Source organism: Corvus moneduloides, chromosome 17, assembly GCF_009650955.1.
Source record: "Corvus moneduloides isolate bCorMon1 chromosome 17, bCorMon1.pri, whole genome shotgun sequence".
NCBI classification, from domain to species: domain Eukaryota; kingdom Metazoa; phylum Chordata; class Aves; order Passeriformes; family Corvidae; genus Corvus; species Corvus moneduloides.
The window spans coordinates 11,452,940-11,480,470 of NC_045492.1; the positions used below are offsets into that span (position 1 = coordinate 11,452,940).

Here is a 27,531-nt window from a genome sequence, read left to right on the forward strand (position 1 = left end):
ATAAAAAGCTGTTTAGTTAGGTAATGTGTTACACTTTTGTTTTAGTCTGGCACGTTTCTGAAATTCCAGGCATTTTTGGCTTCCTGTAGAAAGCAAACTTCTGCCTTTCAGGCAAGTGCTGTGAGTGTTTGAACTTTTCAGACGTTCTTCTTCTTAGGACCACTTTTGACAGATGTCTGGCTGAGTTAATAATCTTAGATATCCTTGAATGCCTTGTTCAGTACAAGCAGATCATCAGGCAACAAACAGTTCCTTTATAGGTTTGTCCACAATGACCCATCCACCAGTGTTTGTCGTGACTCAAGACAGCCTCCCTGTTACCCCCAAAATCCTCTGAAGATCCAGGATCTTCTAAGGGGGGAAAAGGACAGAATTGTGTAAATACGTGAGGAATTAACACAAAAACTACGATTTGATTAAACGATTCATTTAAAAGAATACAAACACATGTCAGACCCCTTTAAACCTGTTTTGGAAGAATTAATGGTTTAGTGTTGCTATTACTGTAATACATAAACTTTGAGTGATGTCACATGGGATTTCCTCTCCTTAATTATCTAAAAGGCAATTTTTTAGTGGTGTTAGGGCTTAATTTGAGCAAGGTTTCTCTTTGTACAGAGGAGGCACAATACAGCAATGGACAGCAGAATTGGGTTTGTGTAGTTTCAAGACGAAAGTTTTGTATTTGAGAAACTAGAACAATTACTCAATTCCAATACCATTCATATGATTCTGGAAACAGAAAATGTGAATAAATAATAGGAATAATGTCTTTCTAATGGGTCTACGTCTAAACCAGCTGATTATTTAAAAGCACATTTCAAGCGCTAACAATATATCAAGTGATCATATTCCTTATTAAGGTAACTCTTTAATCATGGGGGATTGAGCTGATACAAGTTTGACAGAAAAATGAAGAATTGCTAGAATTTTTCAAGAAATCAGTGTTGTGATATTTTGTACAGCATGCAATATTTCTGGGGCTTTTAAGTGAAAATCATGGTTGATAAACATCTTAAGACTGTTTCCCAGAAGTGAGATCTGCAGACATTGGAATATGCAGTAGGAGGAACAGATGAAGCACAAAAACCCATGTGTAAACTACTCACTGTTTACAAACAGAGGAACACCTGGAAAACAGGAGTTGACTACTTAGGAACGTTGTGGATGACTGATGTTCCAATCCATACCATTAGACAACCCTTTCATAAAAGTGCTGCTTAAGAAAGAAGTCTTATTCAGGCCAGTTGAGGAAACACACACTGATCAAGAATGCTGGCAGATGTGCAAAAAAAAGGGAAAAAAAAAAGAAGTTTTTGAAAGATTGTACTGAAGTTCCGCTAGCTGCTGCAGAGGCAACAGATGTTGGAGACCTCTCACATCAGACACTGTAGCTGTGCCATGTTCTTTCTTTACCAGAATTTCTTGAAAATTAGGAAAGAGGAATTTGGAACTCATGTTTCTTCCAATAGGCAGTGTTTGTTTTCAAAATGGTGTTTTTCACACAGTGAGACAGGCACAGTAGAAGGAGTTTGGCAACTAACATGGCCTTTTAAAATAAAATAACTCATAGTGCTGCGTATGTGGCAATAAAGGCTTTGAGAGCTGTTATGAAGGCAGTGCATGTGACTGGTAAAACATGTGTACTCCGTTTGCTCTGTGGTATTTGGGGGAACAGATTTGCAACATCAATGAACTAAATACCGCTGCAGTAAAACGCCCTTGTCAGGAATCCTTGGCTTGGGTAACACAGTTCTGGAAGTTCATGACCTGAAGACAGGAGCCGGTGCCCACACTGTCCCCTTCCCTGGTAAGCACAGGGTGGGACAGCCTGGCTGGTGTCACGTCCTGGGCTGCCTCTAAGGAGATGTGCAGGATCCTACACCAAGGGGTACCTCAGAAAATGCACACAAGCAACTGGGACATGCATTTGAATATTAGTGGTAGCAGTAACAATATTGAGACTTCTGAGCACCTGGGCACAGTGTACATGAGTTTGGTTTTTTGGGCTCTTGCCAAGAATGTGCATTGCCAGTGAGTTTTTCATGCCCCTTGCTTAGTTTTCTTCAGGTTCTTCCCTAATGCTACAGTTCCTCAGTTTGCATTGGTAATAACATGTCAGTGTTCTTTTCAAAATCTTGAAGGCATGCAGGGGACTGGAACCAACCAGCCAAAGCAGTACTTGGTTGTTTCAGGACAACCAATGTGTACCTGAATGGACAGGCAGCCATAACCAAATCAGGCCTTTGCTCTACCTTAGTTCTGCTCTGAATCATCACCAAACAGTTTGCTGTGTGCATGCTCCTCTATGTACATTATGGTAGTATTTTATGGACTTTTTGTTTCTGGTAAGCAGTAGCTGACCAATTCTTTGAAAATAATCAGAGGTGCAGTGACAGTTCCACTGAAAGACATAGATCCTTCACATGTTCTCGAAGATGACCAGAAGCACCTATAAGTAAGAATGTTACTTAGAGAGAGGCATGGCTTAGGACTGGCTCTGTAGGGATCTTAACATGGACATTGCCTTGGGTCTTGCCCTTGTGTCAGTGTTTGCAATAAGACCCTGAGTAATTTGCCCGAGATCCCATAATGAGATAGCAGAATCAGAACTATGATTCGGGGGTTACTGAACTCTGATGCAGGATTTCCTCTGCTCCAGTTTTCTTTTTCTCTTCTGTGCTTCTCCAAATACAGAGTATCCAATCTCTTTGGAACTTTGCTTAACAGAAGTATGTCAATCAAAGACAACACTTGGGACCTGGTACAGGTGTTTTGAATGTATTAATTCATTAGCAGATTTGTATAAAAAAATTTTTACATTTAAGAATTCAAATGCTTAGGTTCAATCTGTAGTGTCTTAAAACCACTGAAAAGGTGACCTTCAGCTGACCCATGACTATACAAATTGACCCCAGAAGGAGCTGCAAACTGGCTTCATTGTGAAAGTAATGGATTCCTCTTCTGTGATTAATATGGGGAAACAAACTACAGATATAAAAAACATCTCTTTGGGAACTGCAACTTAATGATATCAGAATTGAATAAATGTATGCATAGTTCCAGGAATCTTCTAATGGAGCCTCTGGGCTTTGATTTTTACATCTGCTTTTCTGTAGTTTTGTAGCTCACCTCATGCACTAGCCATTCAGTATATATTTTCTATTGCTACAATAGTTTGCGCATTTATCTTTTAATGACAAAAGGCTCCCACCTTCTTCACTCCATCGGAAGTATTTGCGTAGCTGAGGGCCTGCACTGGTAAGGGAAGGCAGCTCTCCTCTAGAGCAATACAGATTGCCAGGCCTGGAACACCAAAGAGAAGCAGTGAGACACTAAAATATTTCCAAATTCAGTCAGTTCTTTGTGGTAGGGATGAGAGGATTATTTGTAAAAACATGACAGCTAAATCGAACTATAAAAAAAAAAATTACGATTATTTAATTTGTTGCAGTAGAGCAAATATTTCCTGGAAAGTTGTAGCAAAAGTACCATTAATAGAACGCATAATACTCAGTAACCTAAGGGAGAGCTAGTTCACACTTTGAGAAACAGCTTTAGCAGAAATGATTAGTTAAGAAATGTGACTTGTAGTCTAATGGAATATCCATTATAAAAGGTAAAAGGGAAACTCTCACCTTCTCAAAGATTATTTCATTGTTAACATGCTGGCCCTTTAGTGTCTACATTATCTTGTCCATATAGGATTTTTCAAAAGAATATTTATGGGAAAAATGGAGTCTGAATGTCAAAGACTTCTAATCTTTATTGTTAAAGGGCTCGAACTTCAGTCAGTTCCATTTATGTTGCTTGAGACATTTGCAGGAAGCATGAGCCAAGGTATCCACTTACCAATGACCGATGATAGCCCATGGTAAAGATATTTAGATCCCTGAAGTAACACAGAGGTGCACAAGAAGTTTTTAGACCTACATATCTACCTAATTTCTGAAAGTGGTGTGTTCAGGAAATGACCAGCACCTGGTCTGTTATGAAATGGATAAAGATCCTACTGAAATAAAATGAGGGAACTAATCCAGAAGACTTAGATAAGGGGAGGGGTGTTTGATGTGGACACTGGTACTACTCTAGGCTAAAACCCAGTAAGAGCCCAAGGCTTCAGAGAGGCGTTTCCCATGGCAAAACAGGAGCCAAGACTTGAATCTCATCCCAAATCTCTCTTGAAGCTCAGTTGTGCTACCAACAATCTGCATGGATCCTTCATCTGCAGAGATAGCTCTGAAGTGCACATCAAAGCACATCTGTCCTCTAAAGCACTGCTGAAAACCTTGGAAGTCAACCTACTCTCTGAAATGAACTTTTAAGAAAAGTTTGGAAGATACTACTGCAAGGTGAACAGAGAGTGCAATATGCTTTGTTTAACTTGCTTAGCATTTTAAATCTCTCAATCCTGACATTTCTTTGTAGCATAAAGCTCTCCAGATCAGGTTATATATTATGCATTGTAAAACCCTAGTAGTGAAAACAAACATTGTTTCCAGAGTCATCTGTTTGCAGTTTTCCTTAATTACTCTTCCAATAGATTTCAAGCTGTGGATTGAAAGATTTAATGTTCATATGGATACATTTTGTTCCTTTTCTAATGATAACTTTTAGTTACATTACTCAGCCTTAAGTGAGCCTGTATTTTACTTTTGTCAAGACAAACGATTTTGTCGACTTAAATCAAATTGTCATGATTGTCCTCAGCAATTTGTCACAGCAGAGTTATTTTTGTTTGACAGCTGGCTCCTAAAAACAGCATCTGAGTGCGTGTGAATGATGTTGGATGGTGCCAGTGGGGGATCAATGTAGGGATGACATAAAGGAGAAGGATCTACAGATGAACTTGGCTCCCAGATTTTACAAGAATTTTGGACGTAGAGAGAATCAAAATCCACAGAATGGTGTCCCCAGAAGCAGGCACAGCAACAAGGCACAGCCATTTATTGTAAAGCACAGGGAATGGGATGAGCTCTGCTCTGAGAATGGGAACAGTCACCCAGCTCTGGAGGAGGACACGGCCCCTTCCACTCCCAGCTTTGGTGCCCTCTCAGGCTCTCACTTGCAGACTCTGTGGCTTTCACAAGGCCACAGCCTCCTCCAGCCAAGGAGGGGATGTGCAGTGGTGATGGAGACGTTGTTCCATGGCACTTCTTCTCTCCTGCTGATGAGTTTACCTGAGGGGCTTTGCTGTGAGCCCCAAGCTCCTTGTAATCCCTTCTGGGAACACAGGGAACAAAACTGGACTCTCTCTCACAGCCCTTTGCATGTGACAACTGCACTCATATCTCTTCTCTTCCCTCTCTGTTGAGGCTAAAACCATAAATTCTTCCAAGGCTCCTTTCTACATTGTTTTCTTTGCTTTTGATCATTTATTGTTTTTATTGCTATTAACAATACAAAACTGAACTTTCAGTACTGGGAATTAGAATGAGTGCTATGGAAATCTGGCAGAATTAGAGCAGACTTGAACATATATGGTTTTACATTGAATAGAGTAAGAACTGGAACTAATTTGTTGTTACAAAAGTAAAAGTACAAATGTCCTCAAAATAACATCCCAGAACAAGAGTCATTCTGAGGACACCTAACTACGTAATGTTACATGTTGAAAGGTGAAAGAGCATTTAATTCTAACTTTTGCAAATAGTCCTTTTATGATTTATCAGATTTTAAGTGTTGTTTCTTAATTAAAAACATATATTAGTTGTATATGAAGTTAATTCTCTGTATAATTTTTAAGGAGTTGTACTTCAAATTAGCTCAACACCTTCTAGTACAAATTAAAAATTAGGTAAACAGAGTCACTGAGGAATATTACTGCTGACATTTTATATAAACATGAAATTAGGTAAAAACTGTCTCATGGTTGTTAACTGTTCCCAGATGGAATAATGATAGTTCAAAGCCAGAATCCAGCACACAGAACTTTCAGGGAAATGCTGTGGTTTATAGTTTTATTTGGAAATATCTACAGTTAACTTTTCTTTCTTCTGAGCTTGATACAACATTATTTCTCACTTTCCTTCTTTTGCTGTATTCACAATGGACTGATTTTTACATTAACTGGTATATTGGCACCAGAGTCCCAAAAGCAAACCACTTGAAAGTGGAATTCATGTAGAAAAAATCGGGATTTTTCTTTCCTAAGGAGAAAATACAGCAGTAACACCTGTAGCCCACCACTCAAGGGCTAAATCTGCCTCCACGTCAAAGAAAGAACCCAGTTTGATTTTTTTTTTTTTTTTTGGTGAATGTTTAAAATAAATTGAAAGCGTGTGGGACTGGGGAAGGTGTGAATCCATCTTCAAATGCAACCTTTAAATCGAATTCACATGGGAGAACACAGTGGAATTCCAAACACAGACTGAGCAGTTCATGTAAAAGCCGGGTTGTACCCATTCAGGAGGCTCTGGAAGCTTGGTCAGCACTGGGATGTGTTTGGAATTGGAGCTGAAATCAGTGGACATTGTCCACAAAAGGAACTCTCAGGACAAATAACTGTTGCCTTGCTTGTCCCAGGATTAGGGGACAGATGAGGGTTACATTCATAGCAAAAGGGACACAAAACTGTAATGTCACTTTTTAGGCATAACTATTATCACTGAATTTGTTATCCTGTTTTCCTACTTAATTCCCAGACTGTCAGGAGAATTATTAAGCTCTTGAAGGCAGCGAGCTGTGTGACCTGGGTGTAGGCATTCAGGGGGGAAAACTTCCAGGTTTTGGTCATAAAGGAACATTAGGAACATTAAGCATTCTTCATAACAAAGCTTGATTCTTTTTTAAAACCCCAAAACTATACAGTGTCTTTTAAGAAAGAATATGGGAATATAGTATGTAAAGTGGTTTTATACAATAAATAATCTGCTTTCTATAAATGTACAAAATCAGTTATACAGCAAGTAAGAAACGGAGACAAATGCAATAACTGAAAGATATATTTAATTTTATAACTGTAATAATTTATTTATGAAATATATCCACATATATATAAAATATATCATATGTTTTGGCAAAGACCTCCCTTTCTTGTTTCAAACAAAAACTATTACCACTGGTTTAAGCCCTAACTAAACATTTTTATTGTTGATTTCTTTTCACTTTTATTTTGGTCTCCATCTTTCTTCTTATAAAATATAATTTAACAACATGGGGTTAGAGTTTAACCTATGTGCCTTGGGGAAAGTCTGCAGGAAGGTCAGTCAACCCCCCCCCAAAAAATTTTAACATCACAAGTAAGGGATTTCCTCTCTTTTTAAATAATATAGAAAAGGATTTGCAAAAGTTACTCTTTTTCCCTTGCTTACTCTTGCATCCTTGTAGCAAAAAAAAATCCATAATTTCTGAAGAAATTGTTCACTCTGAAAAATGTCCAGGGTTGGACTTACTCCTTATTGCCAAGTTTCCAGGTTATTTGGTGATGGTGCTTCAATGGAGAGATAAAGGTGGGATTTGCAGCACTGGCAAAGCCCAGGGGATGTGCTGTGGGCGTAGGGGCCTGGGACAGCAAATGGCCAGCACAGAAATTACTCTGATGGCATGAAGTTCCACTTTCCTACCCTTGCATCTGTAGGAAAATTCTTTGGGATGAATCACTGAAGTTCTGTTCACCAACTACAGTGCATCCCTAAATAATCACTATAAGTGTTTCTGAATGGAACTTCCAAGTGCAGGAATAATTTGTGCCTAAATTAGGTAATTTATTGAATACTCAACGTATACTCGTAACTTGCTATAGTTTATAATAATATTTATATTAGCCATTCATATTTATTCTGCATAGATACTGTCATTTAAACATCTGCCACAAAGTTACAATATGATGATTCAGGCTTGCATACATTAACAAGAGAAATAATTTGTATCTGTTTATTCTTAATGAGAACTCATGTAGAGGCAATCTCCCTCTAACTCTCCACATTCTCCACTTGCAGCTGCCTGCACAGAGCTGTGGATGGATTCTTCAGACACAGAGCAAGCAGTAAGTGGAACAGTTTCTACTGTACTTGTTTAAATCACAGAGAGAAACGTTTCCTGAAGCTTTGCATTGCTGAAGTTTGGGTCTGCCTTTGAAGTTTTCCTCAATAGTGATACATTCCCTGCCAGGTTACATGATAAAGATTATCCTTTTCTGAGGCTCTCTCGAGGGAAGAAAAGCTTCTTCATACAGGTTCCCATGCCGTCAGAGTGGCACTGCTGAAACAGAAGTGTTGCCTACTGCTGAATTCTCCACTGGCATCACACTGAAGCATCAAGTTTGTCCATCTCAGGGGAGAGTTGTAGTTTAAGTTCTTGTTTCTGAGCTCCAGCAAATAAATGTTAAAGCTTTAAAGAAAACAAACAAACAAATACAGCCAAACTGCTGAATATTCAGCGCTAAGTCCCTGGTACCTGATGGAACTGTGGCTCCCCTCCTTGTTCATGTGTATGTACACAGAGTGAACTCTACACAGTTGCCCAATTAGCTCTGCTCAAATAGTCACAGCAATAAATTCAGCTTGGGGACTTCTAATCCAAGTGCCTCCCTTCATAGCAAAAAAATTGGGGTAATGGTGTGACTCTTTTAGAAGTGGCAATAATAGAAACTGGCTATTAGGTTACAGTAACCTCTTTATACCCAACATCAAAAGCACATTTACTTTTCCCTCCAGATGCTTCTTCCACAAAGGTTTTCCTGTTTCTTTGCCTTAACACTTCAACTTTTACTGGAGCACTGCACTGGGACGCGTAGCTTAATTTGTTGCAGTGCTAAATGAGCAAAAACATGATAGATAGGAACAGCCCTTGCCCTAAAAAAAGCGCCAAAATATGTATTGGCTTATAGCCAAGTAATCCAACTTTTGAAGGAGTTACACCAACACAAGGAAGGTTGTAGCAGTTCTGTGTAAAGTTTATTTTAAAAATTAAATTAGGAAAAAAACCCCCAAACAACTCATGGGCCAAATTCTGTACTTATTTAGGAAGGAGTGATAATATTCAGTTGACAGAATTAAGGGTTCTGCAAGTACAAAGGACGTTTATGGAAAGTTATTATTTCTTGTCAACATTAAGCATCTGTAACATACCTGATTGTTCAGAATACTCCAGACTCTGTGCTACTGAATGAAATTGTGTTCCTCTTCCCTGCATTGGTCTTTCTCCTCTGTCTTTTTCATTGATCCATGATTTCTGTAGAATAGAGATTGCCTAAGCTTGTCACTGTGTTCTCATCAATGTCCCCATTCATGAAATGATCATTTTATGCTCTTTGTTAGACTACATAAAGCATTCATTTCAAAAGCACCACATCATAAAAAGAAACAGCAAAAAGAAAATTCCAAACAGTACTGGCTGGGTCTGGCCTCTTTCCTCCACTTATTAAACTCTGATGTGACGCAGGAGTTTTCTTGCTTTTTTTCTTCCTGTTCACTCCCCCATCCCACTGAAGGGGGAAGTGAACAAGCATCAGTGTAAGTGTTTGGCTGCTGGCCAGGGTTAACCCACCACAACTGCAGAGGGGAATTTTATTTAAAATCAGTATCATTTAATCAGTTCCACTTGATAAATGCAACTTGATTAATTTATCTCCATGAATGAACTAATCATGTGGCCAGATTGCAGTGTTAGGGAAAGATACTCACCTTCTTCTGTCCTGCATTCTTCTGCAAAACTGCAAACACTGCTTGTCATGAGCATCTGAACAGGAACACCGGAATGAGGACTGGGAAGTACTTTGAGTCTGGCCTATAGACCTTTTGCCTCTAAAGCTGCCTCTGTAGTTAGACAGTCCATATGGCACAGTCCTCCTGTTGTGAGAATCACAAGTATTGTGTATTTTAGGAAACAATTAAAATTATGTTCTATGTCTTTTCTATTTTAGTGAAGAGATCTGTGGATGGAAAGCAATAAATTGTAGCAGAAAAATCAAACCCTATGCTCATGTAACTTCTGCTCTATCAACTCAGGCTTTCACCAAGTTACAAATTAGCAGACAGTCAGCTCTACTGGCAGGATTAATTGGCAACTACACTGTCAAAAAAAATTTGGAATACCTAAGAGGTGATGCAAATACATCCCCAGGTTATTGTTTATTTTACTCCTTATTCCTGGGTCGTGTTGGTTTCCCCACTCAATGCACAAAATTTATTACATTCAGTGCTATGGCTGGTCTAAAGTGACAGGAGCTGTGCTGATTTCACCAGATCAATAACATTGTGTAGTTGTCATGTAGTTCATGGTTCTGGTCCTGATTTGCCATTAATTTTATCATCAAGAATGGAGAAAACTGTCAGCATGATTCATTTACAGCATCATGTTTGGAACATGACCCCTGGAGTTACAAGTGTGAGAAACTGCTAGGTAATCCTCCCTGTATGGCTCTACCTTTCTGTGAGAGATCCTATTCTGTACTGCAGCACACCAAGAAATAGTAGGAGGTACCTCTCTTTATTTCCCTGTATGATTTGCTCTTTAATGGGTTATAGTCAATATTATTATCAGAAAAGGACATGGTTCATCACTGCCTGCTAACATCCCCAAAAAGAATTGGATAGTTTGGATTGATGTCATAAATTGCTCTCCTCCAAGTTGTTAAAGAATCTCAATCAACAGCAGCTGTACTCCCCATGAAACTTCTGGAGTCTCATAAAAGTTCCTGAGGACTTGAGGGATGGGCTAAGCAAGCCATAAATCCACAAAAATTAAAAATCTGAAGAGAATCTCACATTCAAAAATGAGAACGAGGGGAGGAGTGGAAAAAAAAAAAAAAAAAAAGGCAGGGAAGAGGAAACCAGAGTCAATCTAGAAAGGTTACAGAAAGGTTACAGAACAAAGCCTGAATAATGAGTCTGGAACCACTACCTTCACATAGTTCTGCTTCTTTCATTTGCTTTCATAAAAACATCATTAGGCTGCTAATGGGAAAGCTGCAAACTTTCCATTTTCCCACACACATGGTGGGCTGAAAGGTTCAGAAACATTATTTTCCTAATCTCTGTAATATTTTTGATGCAGCATCAGTACAGTTGATGCAAATCATTTATTCAAAGCCTCTGCACTCACAGCACATTTGTAACAGTGCACCTTGTCTTTCACAGCCTGAACCTATCAGAGTTAAACTGATCATAAAATCATCCTGAGAGAAAGTCACAAGCAGTATTTCTGTGTTCAGAGCCCAGGAGATGGTTTTTCTCCAGCAGATCCTGGTCTGTCTCCATGCAGAAACTGTTCCTTATTTCCACCACTTTACTCCTATGCTGGGACACTGGGAGAGACTAAGAATACCCATATTTGTCTTAAAAGACTTTGGGATTTGATTTTGGCCTCCGTTCTCAAACCATCATTTAAAAAGCTTTTTGTTGTCTTTAGGATTAGGAACAAGTCTCATTTTATAATTTAAGAGTATTAATAATTCTATACTGACATCTGCTTTAGAATAATGTGAAATGGCTAATGTAGGGAACTTCTGACATAAATAATTGCTCCATAGTCGTATATTTTACACATTCATGTTCTTTATGAAGTAAGAACTGGTATTTAGAGGCAGGAGCAAGGGAAAGTTCCTTTATTTTTAACAGTGGCAAACCCTCTATGAAAACTGTCTGGTAAAATTCTGTTACTTAACTTCCTGCTCAAACTGAGACTGAAATGGAAAGATTAATTTTGTGTGTTTTAGACAAACGTGAGAGCCCTGTTTAATGACAGATAGTTTGTCAAGGCATAAAGAAGCTTCTTGTAGCTTTTGCAGACATCATCCTACATTATGCTAACGAGACATAAAATACTGTCATATGTTATTCTCATTATTTAAAGTGATTTCTTGTTCAAAAGTGCACTCTTTCAGAATATGATACTGGGCTTTTTTACTCTAATTCTCTAAACCAAAAGCTCTGTGGGACTGTGTTGCAGTTTGCCCTGTGTCAGAGGCTCTGCCTGAACAGCCAGAGAGAAAGAAGGGCATGAGTTTTATTCTTAATTGCTGCAATTTGCAAATTAATGGACCAACAGAATTGTCATCAACTTTCAATATTACCTTAGTCCAGCACTATGTGAACTACAGTGATTGAGGAACGGGCCCATTACCAATCTGCTGCCTTTCCTGAGACAGTAAATTCCAGCAAACAGGGAGGAGTGGAGAACATAATTACAATTACGAGTGATAAGAGCCATGAATCACAGCCTTAAGCAAAGGAGGAAATTGGTATTTTAGATACTCCTTCTGATCTTTCTAATGAAGTACTTTATGCTTCATAGCTTAGAAAAGTATTCAAGGCTACCTCATTGTCAGTGGACCAGAAATATGTGCCAATGCAACTACATTTTCAAGTATTTCAAGTTTCAAAGAATTTTAACCAGAATATTGAAGTTTTGTGTAAGGTAATGTGCAGATTTTCCAATCAGATAGAAATACAATAATACTCCCCATTTGCCTGGTTTTGGTTTCTAATCCAAAAATTCAAACCCAAACCAGATACACTTCAATAGCAATCCAAAGTCTTTCTGACAATAATCACAAAGAGCTTGATTACTTGAATATATACAGGGCACTCTATGTCCCCTCAGTGAAGATGAAAATCAGCTGGAGTAGAGCAGAGACAGAATTGTGGGGATCCTGAATTACCAGTTCCTTACACTGTGTTTCTTGTGGTTATGACCCAGTCCCTGGCCAAAATACTGGCTAGGAGCCATTTACTAATCTTTTGGAAATTTCTCTGCAGCATCCACAGGTTTTTAATTAATTTATTTTTTTAAGGCTTACATTTCACAAGAAAATTTGAATTCCTGACCTTTAACTCAGTATGCAGCATTTCTTCCTCTAGGAGAATAAAATTCTCCTGAAGTAAACTAATATGGGTTTCAGTATATTTAAAGCTAAGGCGTGCTGTGAGTCCTTAATGCCTTTCTTCTCTAAAAAGTAGAGAATAAGCAAACCTAGACATTTCTGAATCAGGCCTTCCAAGGTACTACTTTGAACTGGTATCTGATTTGCAACATCCAAATCTGTGATTTCTCAGGAATTACTCTCTTTTGGGGGGTTCACTATGATTACTCCAGCCAGACAGTGGTTGCATAAAAGTCTGCATGCTCAGTTTTTAAGCTTTTTCTAACAGAGGCAAGGTCTGAGTTCAAGGAAATAGTTTATTCTTCAGTATAAGCTATGTGTTCTTTACTCTGTATGAAAAAACAAACAGAAAAAAAACAAAACCAGAAAAACAAAAAAAACCAAACTAGCACAACTCTCCAGTACTTGCAATTATTCCATGTGTTGTAATTATGCTTAGTCAGTGCAACAGATAATTAACCAAAGATAATCCTATGTGTCACAGAGCAGCACAAAACTAATGAAAGCACAGTGTGTTCTTGTCAGATTGTATATGAGATGCTGAAATAACCGAGATTATTTCTGTACTTTGTGTCCACAAAACACAAACATAAAAGTTCTCCCCCTAAAAGCCAGCTAGCTCTTGGTGCAAGGTTTTGCCATTAAATTAAATAAATAAGCATTTTTTTTGTTGAAAAAAGACAAGAAGTACCAAGTAATTGCTACCAGGTGATTGTTCCACTGAACAGCCATTTTGAACCAGTGAAAATTTTTCACAGAAGAAAACTGCCTATTGAAGGATTAATGCCTTCAGGTTGAATTGGAAAGGATGATTTGCCTGAGTCCTGCTGTCCCCCACTCACAGTTAATGCTCAGCATTCAGGCAGACAAATCCAATTGGTTTATTTTAATTTTTATAACATGTGGCTGAGTTTTTCATGCTATGTTAAAATGGACCTATGAGCCACTATTATCTTCTACTTTCCCAACCACTTAAACACAGTAGATACCTCCAGGGCACTGGCGAGTTTCAGCCAAAACAAAGGGATGAGGGGGTTGCAGCAATCATCTTAGATGCTGTGATTTCAGTATTCAGCAATATATTTTCTGGCACATACCCAGGCCAGCAAGGCTCCCAACAGTCTCCAGTGTTTTCAGACAATCCCAAAAATATGTGAGATCCCTGTAAGGACCACTGAGAGCAAAGAACACAGAAAGGAAGCAAAATTTACCATCCTCCAAATGAGACAAAATGTCTCCAGAACCAAGGATGATGCCTGGGGGAAATAACAGATATTTCTGTGTATATTTTTGTATAAAGGCACTGCAGTAGCACTGTGTAGCTTTATAGAAGAAGAGATTATTGGCTGCTCTGGAAGTTGGTTCCAGCTCTTCCTGTAATAGGTGTGGTTTTTTAAGAGTTCACAATAGAGGTACCTCCCCTATTAACCCATCCTTATCATTATTTAAGGAGTAAATGCCTGACTGGATGGTTTGGTCATCCTGACCACATCCTCAGAAGCTGCACTTTTTTCTGAGTAACATTTTGCAGTTAAAGTTATTTTCAGATGAAACAACTTTTATCCTTTATAGCCACACCTTTCTTTTCCACATCCTCAATTTAGTAGTAGTCAGTGCTCCTAGATACCTGCCCAGCTCCTATTATACAAAAAGATACACCTCCATGACCGTGCTATCTTATCCTTTAATTAATACTTGCTAATTCATGAGGATGCCAATTAGTTTTAGTCCATTAGTTACAGCTAACTTAGGTAATAAGCCAAGGATTGCACACATCTGCTTCATCATCCAGGTTCACTGACCACGTGAGTTCTTTGATTTTCCTCTCCCTGGGGCTTCTTGGTCCCAAGTCAGGCACTGTGAGAATCTGGGGGCTTTTTATCACTCTCCATCCTCCTCCTGTAGCTGTCTAAGGCATGTTACAGGTTTTGTTTCTCAAATATGATGAGAACAATACCTGAGTTGTTGAGTGAAAAGCTGGGGTGTATTTCTTGAGGTAAACAATATGAAGCAAGCCTGGAGGGGGTGTCCATTAACACCCCAAATCCCCAGAGAGGCTGGGTAGAGCTCACCTGACTTAATAAACTGAGCCAGTGTTTCATAGAAATACCTCTCTCAAAACAACTCTCAGCATCTCCTTTAGTACCTCGTATCAATCCCAGTCTGCTCCCAGTCCTGTGGCAAGATACACGATCGTTAGTCTAAAGAAATAAGTAAACTTTGGAGCAGCATCTTCTGTCTGCCAGGCCCAAACTCCCATTATTCCTTTTCTCCCTCTGACTGGCAGTCAATATTATTAGTTAGTGGTTCTTACCACTTACCAGTGGTGCGAAACCACTGAGGTAAATCCCAAAAGGGAGAGTAGCTGGGAAATATGGATGAAACGAATCAAATTAAGATTTTTTTCAAGCTAAAATTCAGAGTAAAGCAGTGCACACAAGGAACACACACTAATGCATGTTCCTACCTCTCTCTACAGAGCCTGTATAGTTCAAAATCCACCGCTGGTTTTAAAACAAATAAAACAAAAACCTGGGGGAAAATAAATGCGTGGTGTTAAAATGTAAGACTGGTGAAAGTGACTGTGGTTTGACAGCCTTCAAGAGTGTTTACTCTTAGAATTAGGCCAGCAGGAGCAGCAGTAGTGAAATTTCAAAGCCCTGGCTATCAACGTGTCTCATCCCTGACCTCCTCTTCTCAGGGCCATCTCCTGCAGGGATGTGGGATTGTAACTGCAGAGCCAAATCATTTCCAGTCTTCCCGAGAGACTGCTGTAAAACATCAGTCCTGGGAGTACTGTCAGTAAGCTCAGAGGAGATATTCTACTTCTAGACTGAGGAGGGCATGCAAGCTGTGCACACTTCAGACAGTGAGCGACTGAAAGTTTGAAGGCAGAACACAATTTAAATATGCAAGAATACCTCTTTGAATAGAGAAGCCTAAAATCAAATCAGTTTGTCCACAATAAAACATAACAATTACAGCAGGAGCCTGTTACTATGTTCAGTAAATCGGTTTGAAATATTCTTCATTTGAAATGAAGATTTCGCAAGACAAAAAGATTGCACGTGAACAGTAAAGACTGCAAAATCAGGGCAAGCTTCATTCAGAAAAATAAATCAATTCAACAAAGATTCATCACTTCAGTTTTGGCACTTGGTTCTGATGGTTAACCATTTGCACTGTTCAGCTGACAGATCAGCTTCCTTACTTGAGCTTTCTGGCTGGCAGCCACTGTTTTATCATCAAGCCTTTGGCTAGCAGGGATTTTCAATCTGATCTAGAGTTTATAACCACCTGTTTAATTGTTTTGCTGAACAAGAGACCTTTAGCTGTGTACTTTTATTTCCAGTTAAATACAGGACACCATCTACATTTATTTATTGATGAATATAATTATCCAGAATTGGGGTAATTATAATAATTTAGAACATCACTTAACGTCCATAAGGATTAAAAGCATCTTAAATTTTGTTATGTGGGCTTCTGTTCAACAAAACTCAATCACCAAAGAGATGCAGGTAACAAAAAGATGTCATGAAGGAAAAGTTGGCCAGCAGAACACGCAGTTAGAGCAGAATAACCGCTGGGTTGTATTAAGTCTTATCTTTTGTAACACCATCCCAAGACATCATCTGTGTGTGTAAGTAAAACTGTGAGTGAAGTGATGATAGGGTACAAATTGTTTCCATTCTAAGATGACTTTCTGATGGCAACCTAAGTCAGTAACGAGCAAAGATGATTAACTTGTAACTGTTGGAGAGCTGGGTGCAGGTGGGATCTGCTCAGTCTGTTTAGCTCCTGACAAACCCATTTGTCATCACTTACAGCAATGACCACAAGAATTTAAGTGTTTGAAAAGGCTTTCCCACTCCAGCCAGTGGTCACCTGAGGTCAGGAAAACACATTTCTATTGGGAACTATCTGGAGCTAACTTGTTGCTAAGGATTATATGACTTGCATGAGCCACAAAAATAAATATTAGAGTGACAAAACATCAGATCCTTCCAATGTCCCCATGTGCTCACCATGGAGCACTCACCAGTCCTCTGGTCCTGAGTCCTCTGTTAAGTACAGAGGACCAGAGCAGCAATGCAGTGTTAGATCAAAATCTGCCTTTCACTTTGTCCATCCAATTTTCCTGATTCAGAAATTCATGTAATTGGGAGACAGAACTCTAAGATCAACATGTAAGTGGGTCTTTACAGTGTGGTCACAGAATTTCATTCAGTTACTCCTCTTTTGAACATAATAACAAATACCAAAAGGACATGTCATTTAGGAAAAAAAAAACCGCACCACTTTTGGTTTGATTTAGACCCTTCAAAAGAAATGTTCTTATTTTTGGTGCTTAGCTTGAGTCATGAATTCTCCTTTGGAAACACCTGGATTGTTGGCATAAATTCTCATTACACTTTTATTTTAGAATTGAAGACCACTTGAGTATCTGATATTTTGCCCGCATGATACTAACACTTTCTTAGGAGTTGTCACCTTTTAATCTATCACTCATCATTCTGAGCATTGATAAAGCTTCACACCACAACATTAGCATTATCAATTGAACTGTTATTAATTAACTGTTATTATTGCTGTTGGATGCACAACCTCAGTTCATGTTGAAATACAGGACCCCTCTGAAGAAGTGCAGATCTAAAAGTAGTCTTGCTCATATTTTTTTGCTTGCCTATATTTTCTTCTTTAACTTAAAAAATTAAGCACCAAGCTGGGTCTGTATTACATCAGTGGGTACTGTTTAAAAGACACTTCATTCTTTAAAATGTGTCTGTAGCTATAGATCAAGATAAGCATAATTAATCACTTGACCAAAAAAAAATACATTGCAAATTAATTCCTGGCTAATCAGTCTTATCAGTGAGAAGAGTTTACCAGCTTTTAATTACCTTTGTTACACAACGTTTGTCTACACCACATAATTGCATTATTCTGTTCTGACTTACCTGCCTTTCTTTAGGTCATCTTCTTTTCCACTTTCCCACTGTTCCCAGAATGAAAGACTCACTATATCAAAACAACACTGATGCTCTTCGTGGTCTGGACTAACAGCAGTGGTTCATAGTCAAGTATAAAGCAATACTCGAAACATGTGTGCAGAGATAATTTCTCATCTAATTGGCAAAAGCTGCAGGGAGTCAGAGGCTCCACATTCTGCAATTTTGGGCTTTTCTACAACTGCCACCCTGCTGATCTAAGTGGTTTCTCAGCAGGGATAGAAATAGACCTCCTATTGTCACTCTGCCTCCAACAGCTTCAATAAAAACTTTAACTGCTTTTCCAGAAAAGGAGGAGAGGCCATGACCGAGATTTGTTTTGAATATATTACAACAATGCTTAACAGCTTCTGTTGGGAAAAGCAGAAGAAACCAGAGGAGGAATTAAAGTTTGTCTTTAAAGTGTAGAGGTATAAGTAGCCTGAAAACAGAAAGTACTGAGGAATTTTTGTGGGGAACAAGAAATGATAAAGTGAAATAAATAAGTTAGGGGGAGATGGAAGGAAGGACAATTGTAGCATTTGATGTAAGGGGGAAAAAAAGTAAATAAGCAAGAAAAATATCAGAATCAACAGATGTCAGGAAAACTTCTCCAAACTTTAACACCAACTTTCTGGCCTCTCACTGTGTGTATGATTCTCCAAGTTGTGTTGGATCCAAATTTTTAGTAAATATAAAAACTTTCCACAACATGTGTACAAGAACAATGTAAAAGCCCCATTTACAAACAGCCAGCCCGTACACATCCAATGGTTACTTCTATTTCAAAGAAGTACTGTAACTTGCTCGGGATATTAAATTGCCCAAGCAGGCCTGGTTCCGCCCATTCACATCCAGAAGAACCTTTTGACTTCCTGAGACATTATTCCAAGTCAGTCATGAGAGCAGGATTAGTGCCTGTTCATGGCACATGGAATCTTAAATCCTGCTTCTCTTGCACTGAAATGGTCCAAAATGTCCAATACACTTAATTTAATGTTTACCTCTGCCCTGGGAGCATTCCTAGGAAGAATCCTGGGATTTTTGAAAATCACAACTGTGCTGTTTCAGTGAGAGATTTGTACCTCTGCCACCTGTCCATGGAGCAGGACAGCAATGCTCAGTTCAGACAGAGTCCAGGAAATTCAGTCCCTACTGGACTAATTCCAGACTAATTTCACCATCATCCATCCACTCTTTGTCAACCCAGAGGGCTCCCAGCATCCTGATTCTCCCAGTTCCAACAGCGTTGTTACATTATACAAGTTCATGTCTTTGGAGAGCAGTAGCTAAAATGTATCATTCTTTGTGAATATTTAATATTGAAATTGAATGTATGCATAGAAATGTCCCATCACGTGGCATAAAAATTATAAAAAGGGAATTTCCTAGTCCTCACATTAAATAATTTCAGGTTAACCTATAACCAGCAGGGGTTATATTTTATGTACAACTGACTTCAGTTAAGAAAGCAAAGACTTAGAATCCTAGCTGTTTAATATTTGGATTATTATACAGACTTCGTTGCTAATTCTACAGGTATCATGAAAATGTTATATACCTCTACCTCTATTTTCTTTTTTTTTCTTTTTTTAATAATATTTGCACAAAGCTTTCATGTAGGAAAATTCTCCACATCACTGAATTAATGCACACTAAATAATTTTGTCATTGGAATGACAATTCTAAGTCCCGTAGACTTAAAACAGGATATCCTAAAAAAAAAAAAAAAAAAAAAAAAAAAAAAAGACGAAAGAGGAGTGTGTGTTTAAAATTAGCAGAAGTCTATTCATTCAGTGAGTAGGGGAAAAGGAATGTCATTCCCCCATTTTCACTGGTGAGCTCTGACTTAAATTTACTGAGTCATAAATATTTGGCTAAAATAACCCTAAGTAATCCTGGGGTGGATTAGTGCAGGTATGGAACTAGAAGAATTGAATGACTTGTGTGAACGTGATACTTACAGGTTGGTAGAAGTTCAAAAGACGTCATCAGACATGGCCTCTAGCCAGGACACACACGTGAATTTACAAATTAAGTGCCCTAACCCCCATTTGACTTAACCTATTTTACTGCTACTTTCTATTTTTCTACTCCTTTTGTTATTTTAATCTCATTAAAAGCTTTGCAATCAATTCAAACGCAGGCCTGATTCATTACAACTGTTCCCAAACTGTAGTCACTGGAGTATTTGGTGGTATGTGTAGAAGTTCACATCACAGAGTCTGAAGAACTTTAATTCTTGAAGTCATTTGTTTTCAGGTCCATCTGATCTCCTGATTATTTTTTTACTGAACTGATATCTGTGGTTGCTACAGGAACCTATTAGCCTGTGAGAATCTTTACAAATCTGAAGTCTGTTTGGGTTAGTCAGCAAGACAGGATACATACAGTAGTGTAGGAAAAGGAGGCCTCTAACCTTTAGGATGTAGGCAAAGTGTCACTTTTCCTGGATGCTTTCTTCCCACTAAGCACTGTCAGTACAGACAGCAGAGCAGCTTTTCTGCACGTGTGCTCCACTCCCACCGCCCTGTGTGGAGCTCAGAACTTCCAATCCAGGGGAAATGGCTTCAAAATTTGTTTTTATTACGAGTTGAAACAAAAGCTTGTGTTTCCGTAGAGCACAGTTGAAAAAGACTTTCTTTTGTAACAACTTAAAATCTGGCATATTGAATTTTTCAAACATTATCTTAACGTCTCGGTATTTTCCCATATTAATTTGTACCAAAACTAGTATAGTTGCACGCACACACACTGTTCTTGCTTTCCCAGCGGGTGAGTTGTTAGAAACAGATTTCTCATGCGGAATCGCCGCTTTTTCCTCCTGTCCCCCATGCCCGGCACACCGCGGTCCCTGTCCTGGTGTCGGCGGCCCCCGGGCCGGGCAGGTGCCGGGACAGCGGCGCTCCGGGGGCTGGGGGGGCTGCGCTGGGCTCCCCCCGTCCCGCCCTGACCCGGCGGGGGCGGCCCCGCCTCCGGCTCCCCCCGCCCGCGCTGTCCCCGCGGGGTCCCCGGGGCTCTCCCGCCCGCCGCCCGCCCGCCATTTCCCGCACTCACTCGGGGGTGTTGATCCAGATGATGTCGAGGTGGCAGTAGTACACGCACTCCTTGTCCTTGTAGGTGTAGCAAGTGCAGCGCCGGGCCCGGTGCCGCAGCGCTCCGCCGTCCCCCCTGGCCTCGTCGCGCTCGCGGTGTCCCGGGCCGGCCGCCGGCAGCGCGGAGCGGGGCCGGGGCAGCGCGGACCCTGCAACAGCCGCGCTCAGCTTCCAGCAGCTCCCAGCGCCCCAACCCCGCACAGCCCCCGCCCGCAGCCCCCCCGGGCCGGGCCCGACCCATCCCCGCTCCCTGCGGAGTCCCGGGGCGCCGGGAGCACCGTTATGTTTGTGTCCGCCCCGGCTGCAGCGCCAGCCCGGTGTGTTCGGGTTAAACCTACGGACGGCCAAAGGATGCCTTTGGCGTCTGGTTCTTTACCGCGCACCGGAGTGGGCTGTTGCTTACAGCCTTTTGGAAGGAGAGGGGAGAAAAAAAAAAAAAAAAAAAAAGGCAATAAAAAAAAACCTACCCAGCCTTTCTTTGTGTGCATGCGTGGAAGTAGGCAAAGAAAGAAATTCACGTTACCTGCAGTTGACGTAATCGTAAGTCCAAAGAGGAACAATAAACCCAGCTCCATTAAACCCAAATTGCACGCTGGTTAACTGCAGGCAGAGGTGAACTGCAGGCGCGACTGAACCGTTCCAGGAGGAATCACTTCAGGCTGGAGGCAGGGAATATCCCTGGGCTGGCGGCACTCGCTGCTCCCGGGAGTTAGTTCCCACACGGAGGTGTGATTAGCACTTCTCCCTCGCAGTTATTTTCCTCCAGTGCAGACTTAGTCCTGAAGAGGAGAGTGTTGTCAAAAGAAGGGAAGATCCATCGCTTGGCTTTTCCCACACACACCTCCCACCCCACCCCCAAATCTGATCAGCAACCGGAGCTGCTGTTTTCCAGCTGCAGACGCCTCCCACCCGCCGACAGCTGCCGGCCTCCCCCGGGGTGAGGGCCGGGGGCGGGGGCGGGCACGGCCCCGCACCGCCCCCGCTTCCCCCCGGCAGGTAGAAGCAGGGATAGGGCAGCACATCCTCCCGGGAACGCCAGGGGAGGCACAGTCTGGTGAGCTGCTCATGCTGCCCTTAGTTCATCGCTTTTAAATGACCTGGTCTTGTGGTCTTGTTGCTCCGTGTCTGATTCCAGGAGGAATCGCTTGTGTGGTAATAATGCAGCTTTTTGATTCAAAGCTGGGCTACAGATTTGAGAGTCGTTCGGGCTTTCCCCCCGCCCCTCCCCCAAGACTCTGAGACTCTGCCACTGATTTCCCTGGGTGAAATTGTCACTAATTCATTAATACTTTCTTTTCCCCTTTTCCTTATGAGCACCTCTTTGCAGGCAAACCCACCTAGAGTGCAACACTTAAGACAAATTTCATATTGTGTGAAATACCTGATAGCTGAGCATAGAAGAACACTCCTGCCTGTGGCCCCGTTTTTTATCATAGTATCAGCTATTAAGCGATAATAGGTAAGGGTTTCAGGCAATTGGCTATATCTTTTCCTACAGTAGTATGTGTAGTATATCCTCTTATGGGAAACACATGCTATAGAGAGCACACGGAGAAAGGTCGCACACTTAATTGTGGATATTTTAAATAAAAATGTAATGTTTCACTTAAGAATGTTTCAGTACTAACAGAAAGAGCTGTAGCCAAAATTTCTTTTATGTATCATACCAATTTAACATATTCACTAAAATCTGGTTTGTGAGTAGAAAACTGGTTGGAGGATCACCCGTGAGATATCCAAGTGAGGAACACTGTTCTCTACTGCCTTGCATTCTTCTCCAGCCCTGCCCCCAACTCCAGCTTCTGGTGTGGACTATCCAGTAACACTTGCAAAAAAACCTCATTAAGATGTCATGTTTTGTCAGCTTGTCAAGCCTTGCCTTTTGTCAGTGCCTGAAGATTGAGAGTTTTGTAGTTGACCATATTCCCAGCTGGTCACAAGAGCACGATCGTCATCAGGCAGGGCAATAGCCAGAAAGTTCAATTTCTCAGGTTTTGTTGAGCCCACAGCTCTCTGTGGAAATTTAAATTGCTTTTGTTTCACACAATTTGTGCAAATGACATGATGTTCTCATAACTAATACAGGGGGCAACAGAACCTCTGTAATGTACTGAATTCAGCAGTGTATAGAAGTTCATGCTTGAGCTGGGAAGGAAGTGCTTGCTTACCTTTAGGGATGAGGAACTGCAGTGACCTGAATGTTTGTACCCTTTATTTTATTGGATTAGGGGTTTGTGTGTGTTCCATCATGCTCCCGAAGCATCGGCAGAGTTACAGTACAGCCTCACAGTTCTATGCATCCTCTGTTTTGAGAAATATTATGACAAAACATCTCTGAAAAAACGAATTGGTTTGAAGATATTTCTATTTCTTATAGATCTAGAAAAAATTAATTGCTTCAGATCAGCAAGTTCTAGATATTGTACTCTTGTGGTGTTAGATACAGGATTGATTTTGACAAATGCTAATGATTGCGTTTTAGCTTATCTGGAAAAGAAAAAAAGATTTATTGTGCAGTTACTGTTTAACAGAACACTGCAGTGACTAGGAAGTACTGGTTATGTGTTGCAGGTATTATAAGTAACAATGACGCGAGTCTAAATTCTGATTCATTAATTTCATTTTCCTTATTGCAACTGTTATTCATTTTTATAATAATGATGCAAATTTATCATAGAATTGAGAAATATATAACTGTATCATACATATAGATATGTCATAACAAAAAAAGGTTGTGTTGTGAACTGATTTAACAACATTTTCCTAAAAAATATTGTTCTGTTTTCTGAACGAAATTTTGAAGGCATCTTCTACATTGCTCTACTTTTTCTTCCATGTGCTGTTTAATCTCTGAAGATTAAAGGGGAGACCATATCAGCACCAACTGCTGTGCAAACAAAAGGAGTAATAAAATATATTCTTAAATCAGCTACCAGGGTTCAGAAATTAAGGGCAAGGGTTTGGCCAAATGACTTAATGTAAGCTTTAGAAGATAAGACATAGACTCTAGAGGAAGGAAGATACTCTCATCAAAGGAATTAATACTCCTGGATATTGTGGGGCTGATTCTCATTTACATGGATTATCAAGTTGTTTGGGCCATATATTACCTGATGACTTGGAAACTTTTTGTTTCATAAATACAGCAGTCTCAAAACAAGAAAGCTGGTTAATGAAATAGCAGCAAATAAGTTTTTAAAATCCAGGTTCTGTTTTGATTTGGGATAACAAATAAAAGATATCTGGATATACCATTGTCAGTGATATTCACATATGATGCAAAATAGTTTTGTAAATCTATTTAATGATTATGTTCTCGTTTAGTAAAAACAAAAAGGAGTAGTAGCCTTGGAGGTAGCAGGCAGAGATTGGAAGCCAATTCTTAGTATTTTTCAGCTTTTCCTTTAAAATTGTTTTAACTTCATAGATTCCTTTTTCTTTTCCAGTTTCAAGATCTTTAGGGTGGATGGGTACTTTGCATAAATCTTGAGAGCCGTGGACAAAATGTGTGGAGTTAATCCTTCTCTTCATATCTTCAGTCTTCCCAATTCCAACATATCCCTTCCTGCCCTTGTGCAGCCCAGCCTGGCAGTGTTGTGAGCGACAGATCTTCTCTCCACAGACAGTGGGAATTCCCCAGTCTTGGGACACTTCCTCATTCTTAGGGCCACCCAGGCAGCTGAAGAAAGACAATCAGCAGATCTGCCTCGTTGCTGGGTGTAAATATTGTATATTTGAGAACTTCTAATTGACTGAAGAGAGAATAATCTCAGGGATGAGGTCAAGGCTGAAGGAGTCCTGGAATGTGGGGCAGCTGAAACACGTGATGTTAAGGAAAGTAAGCTCAGATTCAGATTTATATGCGAAGACCCTGGGCTGCCATTTCAATTAGGAACATAATCTTGGGTTTGTTTAGTAGTCCTCTGCCCCTTGTGTCCCTGCTTTATACATCCTCTCCTGTGATTATGGGGCAATCAGAGCCCCCAGCAGTAATTCCACGGCATTCAGCCTTCATCATACAGGTGACTACACAAAGCAGTTTGAGTTACAAAGAAGTTCCAGATGTGTTTAAGTAAAGTTGGTTACTGAGAGAAACCATTTTAAAAGCCTAGTTCTAGGATGTATTTACAGGAATAATAAAGCCTGTAGTTAAAAGGTAGAGTAAGATTTCAGCAGCAGTGCAGGATTTTTTGGCACTGATGCCTGTTCTTACAGCTTCACAGCAGCCAGGAGGAAAGCCTGATCAATACAGATACGGTACTAAATAAAGACAACCAATCTAGTGCTTTATAAACCATTCATATCTCTTTTCCCACCCTCTTGCTTCCTTCTTAGTCACCGTGTTCTTTAGTGTTACTGAAAGAAAAGGTCATACTAAGCTGCAAGCACTGTGTTTAGTAGCACACTCTGCATCACTGTCACAAAGCAAGCAACTTTGTAGTGTAGTTGACATTGGAAAAATGTGCTGAAATTAGTAGGTTCTCAAGAAAACCTTATCTTCTGATTATTATTTGTTACTTTTTGCTAGAGTTCTATAGGCAGAAAGCTGAAGTTAATCTTGTCTCCCCTCATGTTTCAGACAGCCCCATTCAGAGCCCTTTGATGTCAGTGCAAAGAATCCCATTTTTAGTGGCCTTTGAACCAGATGTAGTAAAAGGGCAACTGAGCATTTGTAGGGGTTGCAATTGGGTAACTTGCTTAAAGGAGGAGAGTTGGGATACTCGTTTCTGTTTTCCCATTTTTAAAATTACTTTTAGTATTTATATACCATTAAGAGTAATGTAGATACTTGGTAAACAATGAAGAGGACAAATGCCTCAGGTCTGACCATATTTCACTTTATTTAGATAAAAACAAAGTAAAGAAGGAACTCTGTGGCTGTTTTTCAGGCACACTAATTTAATGATTCCTGCTTGTTACAGCTATTGTGAAATTTAGGAAGGAGTTTGCATAAGATAACATATCCTGCTGTTGTAATGTACTGGAGACAGGGCTCAGATCTCTGGATAAGGAATGCTGCAAAAATCCTAAGTGTTATTATCACTATACACCACTCTCCCCAGGATCTGAACCTGACCTCCCTTCCTTGATCCAAACAATCTCTGTCTTTGTGAAAATAACAGGATTTTAAGGGAAGAGAATTTTCTATAATTATTACATGAAACAGTTCTTTTCCTTGACATTTATTCACGTTTGGGCATGTTACTGAACAAAGAGAATTCCATATCAAAATACGATCAATCTGAATACTTCTTGTATTTGTAAAGAATTGACAGGGAGCTGCCAGCAGATAAGAAGCTGGAGGTGAAAAACTGAGGTGGTTGTCTTGCCAAAAGAACTTCACACATTTAAAAATGAGCAGGGACTTGGGAGGGACAGCTTGTTTCTGGAGGTGCACTGGCAGGGAATAAAACTCAAGTACCAAAACAAGTAATTTTGGGCAGAAGCCACTCTGGAGGGTGATGTGGAGAGGGAGAGAGTGGTGTGCATGTATAAGGGTTTGGGTTCTGGCCTGGTTTTCCTTCCTCAGAAGACCGGTAGGAAACTTGTGGTCAATCATTTGTAGTGTTAGTGGCTGGGGGAGTCTGGAGTCCTGGGAGGAGAGGGAAGTGTAAAGATAAGCTGGAAGAAGGGGGCTTGAGACTGGGGATGTCGCCAAGGCTATGGCTGACGCTCAGGTTATTATACAAAAAGTGACATCCACGTGCTTCTCTGACAGCTCCTCCTTGGGAGAGCCCCTTCTTGGAGCTGAAGCCTGCCTGGATGCCTTTGAAGAAGCGGGTTTTTTGTGTTTGTTGAAAAAACAAAGGACCAGAAGCCCGGAATCCGCTGTCCTGCCTGGAGCGGAATCTGTGGGGAGGGGTTCCCTGGGCTGCTGGAGAGGTGAGTGTTGGCCAGTGCCATTTCTGTGCCCTGGGAGCTGATGGAGCAGCAGTGGGGGAGGGTACTGGGGCACTTTTTACAGCTCCTTTTGAGCAGAGATGCAGCAGCTTGGGTGGAATAAAAGCCTCAAGCTTGTGATGCAAATCATGTGGTTCATAGCTCTTCTGGCTGTGAAGAGCTTTGCAACACCTGCTGGCTTTTAATTAAGAGCAAGAAATTTGCAGAAATGCATGGTCTCTCTGGGTTTTGGTTAAGCACTTTCGGGGCTTTTTCTCTTGCTGTGGCTCTGTGATGTGACCCGCAGGTGACTGCAAGTATTTAAAATACCCTGTGTTGGAGCCCTGATAGACAGGAACATCTATTTACAAGTCCATCGATGAGACAGGTGTTTTCTAACAGCCAGTCTTGTTACATAATAAAGGCAGTCTGGAGCAAAGCTTAATGTAATGTGTGGTGCAAAAAATGTGCACATTGATGGCAAAAACCTGATTTATTTTATATTATGAGCCCAGCTGGACCAGACTGTTAATGCACAGCAGTCGGAATACTGTGTGATAATAATTTATTCACCCATGTAAAAACTGAACAGGCTGGTCATAATTCCCTTTATTCTGTGACAAATCTCCTCTTCAAATTTGTACTTAACAACATTTGTAAGAGATTAATATTTCTGGTGCTGCTTTGTAGTATAAGGAAAAGTTCTGCAGCAGTTACCTGCTAATAATGAAGTTAATGA

The 27,531-nt window shown here is 40.3% G+C and overlaps 1 protein-coding gene across 1 annotated transcript; it reads right to left on the reverse strand.

Annotated features, from left to right (window-relative positions):
• Positions 1-5,943: 5,943 nt before the first annotated feature.
• On the reverse strand, positions 5,944-21,801 carry EDN3 (endothelin 3). Its single transcript, XM_032127129.1, has 5 exons — positions 21,436-21,801; positions 20,875-21,061; positions 9,627-9,791; positions 9,072-9,174; positions 5,944-8,331 (listed from the first exon to the last, which is right to left on the reverse strand). The coding sequence occupies exons 1-4, from the start codon at positions 21,485-21,487 to the stop codon at positions 9,102-9,104; spliced, it is 477 nt and encodes a 158-aa protein (XP_031983020.1). The 5' UTR covers positions 21,488-21,801; the 3' UTR covers positions 5,944-8,331; positions 9,072-9,101.
• Between the last annotated feature and the right edge of the window lie 5,730 nt (positions 21,802-27,531).

Bases quoted from the DNA above. Each gene is read 5' to 3' on its own strand.
- EDN3 (XM_032127129.1), bottom strand. From the start codon at position 21,487: ATGGAGCTGGGTTTATTGTTCCTCTTTGGACTTACGATTACGTCAACT. The intron at 21,062-21,435 runs GTAACGTGAATT...CGGCTGTTGCAG, and splicing joins TACGATTACGTCAACTGCAG to GGTCCGCGCTGCCCCGGCCC. The intron at 9,175-9,626 runs GTGAGTATCTTT...TCTATTCTACAG, and splicing joins AGAATGCAGGACAGAAGAAG to AAATCATGGATCAATGAAAA.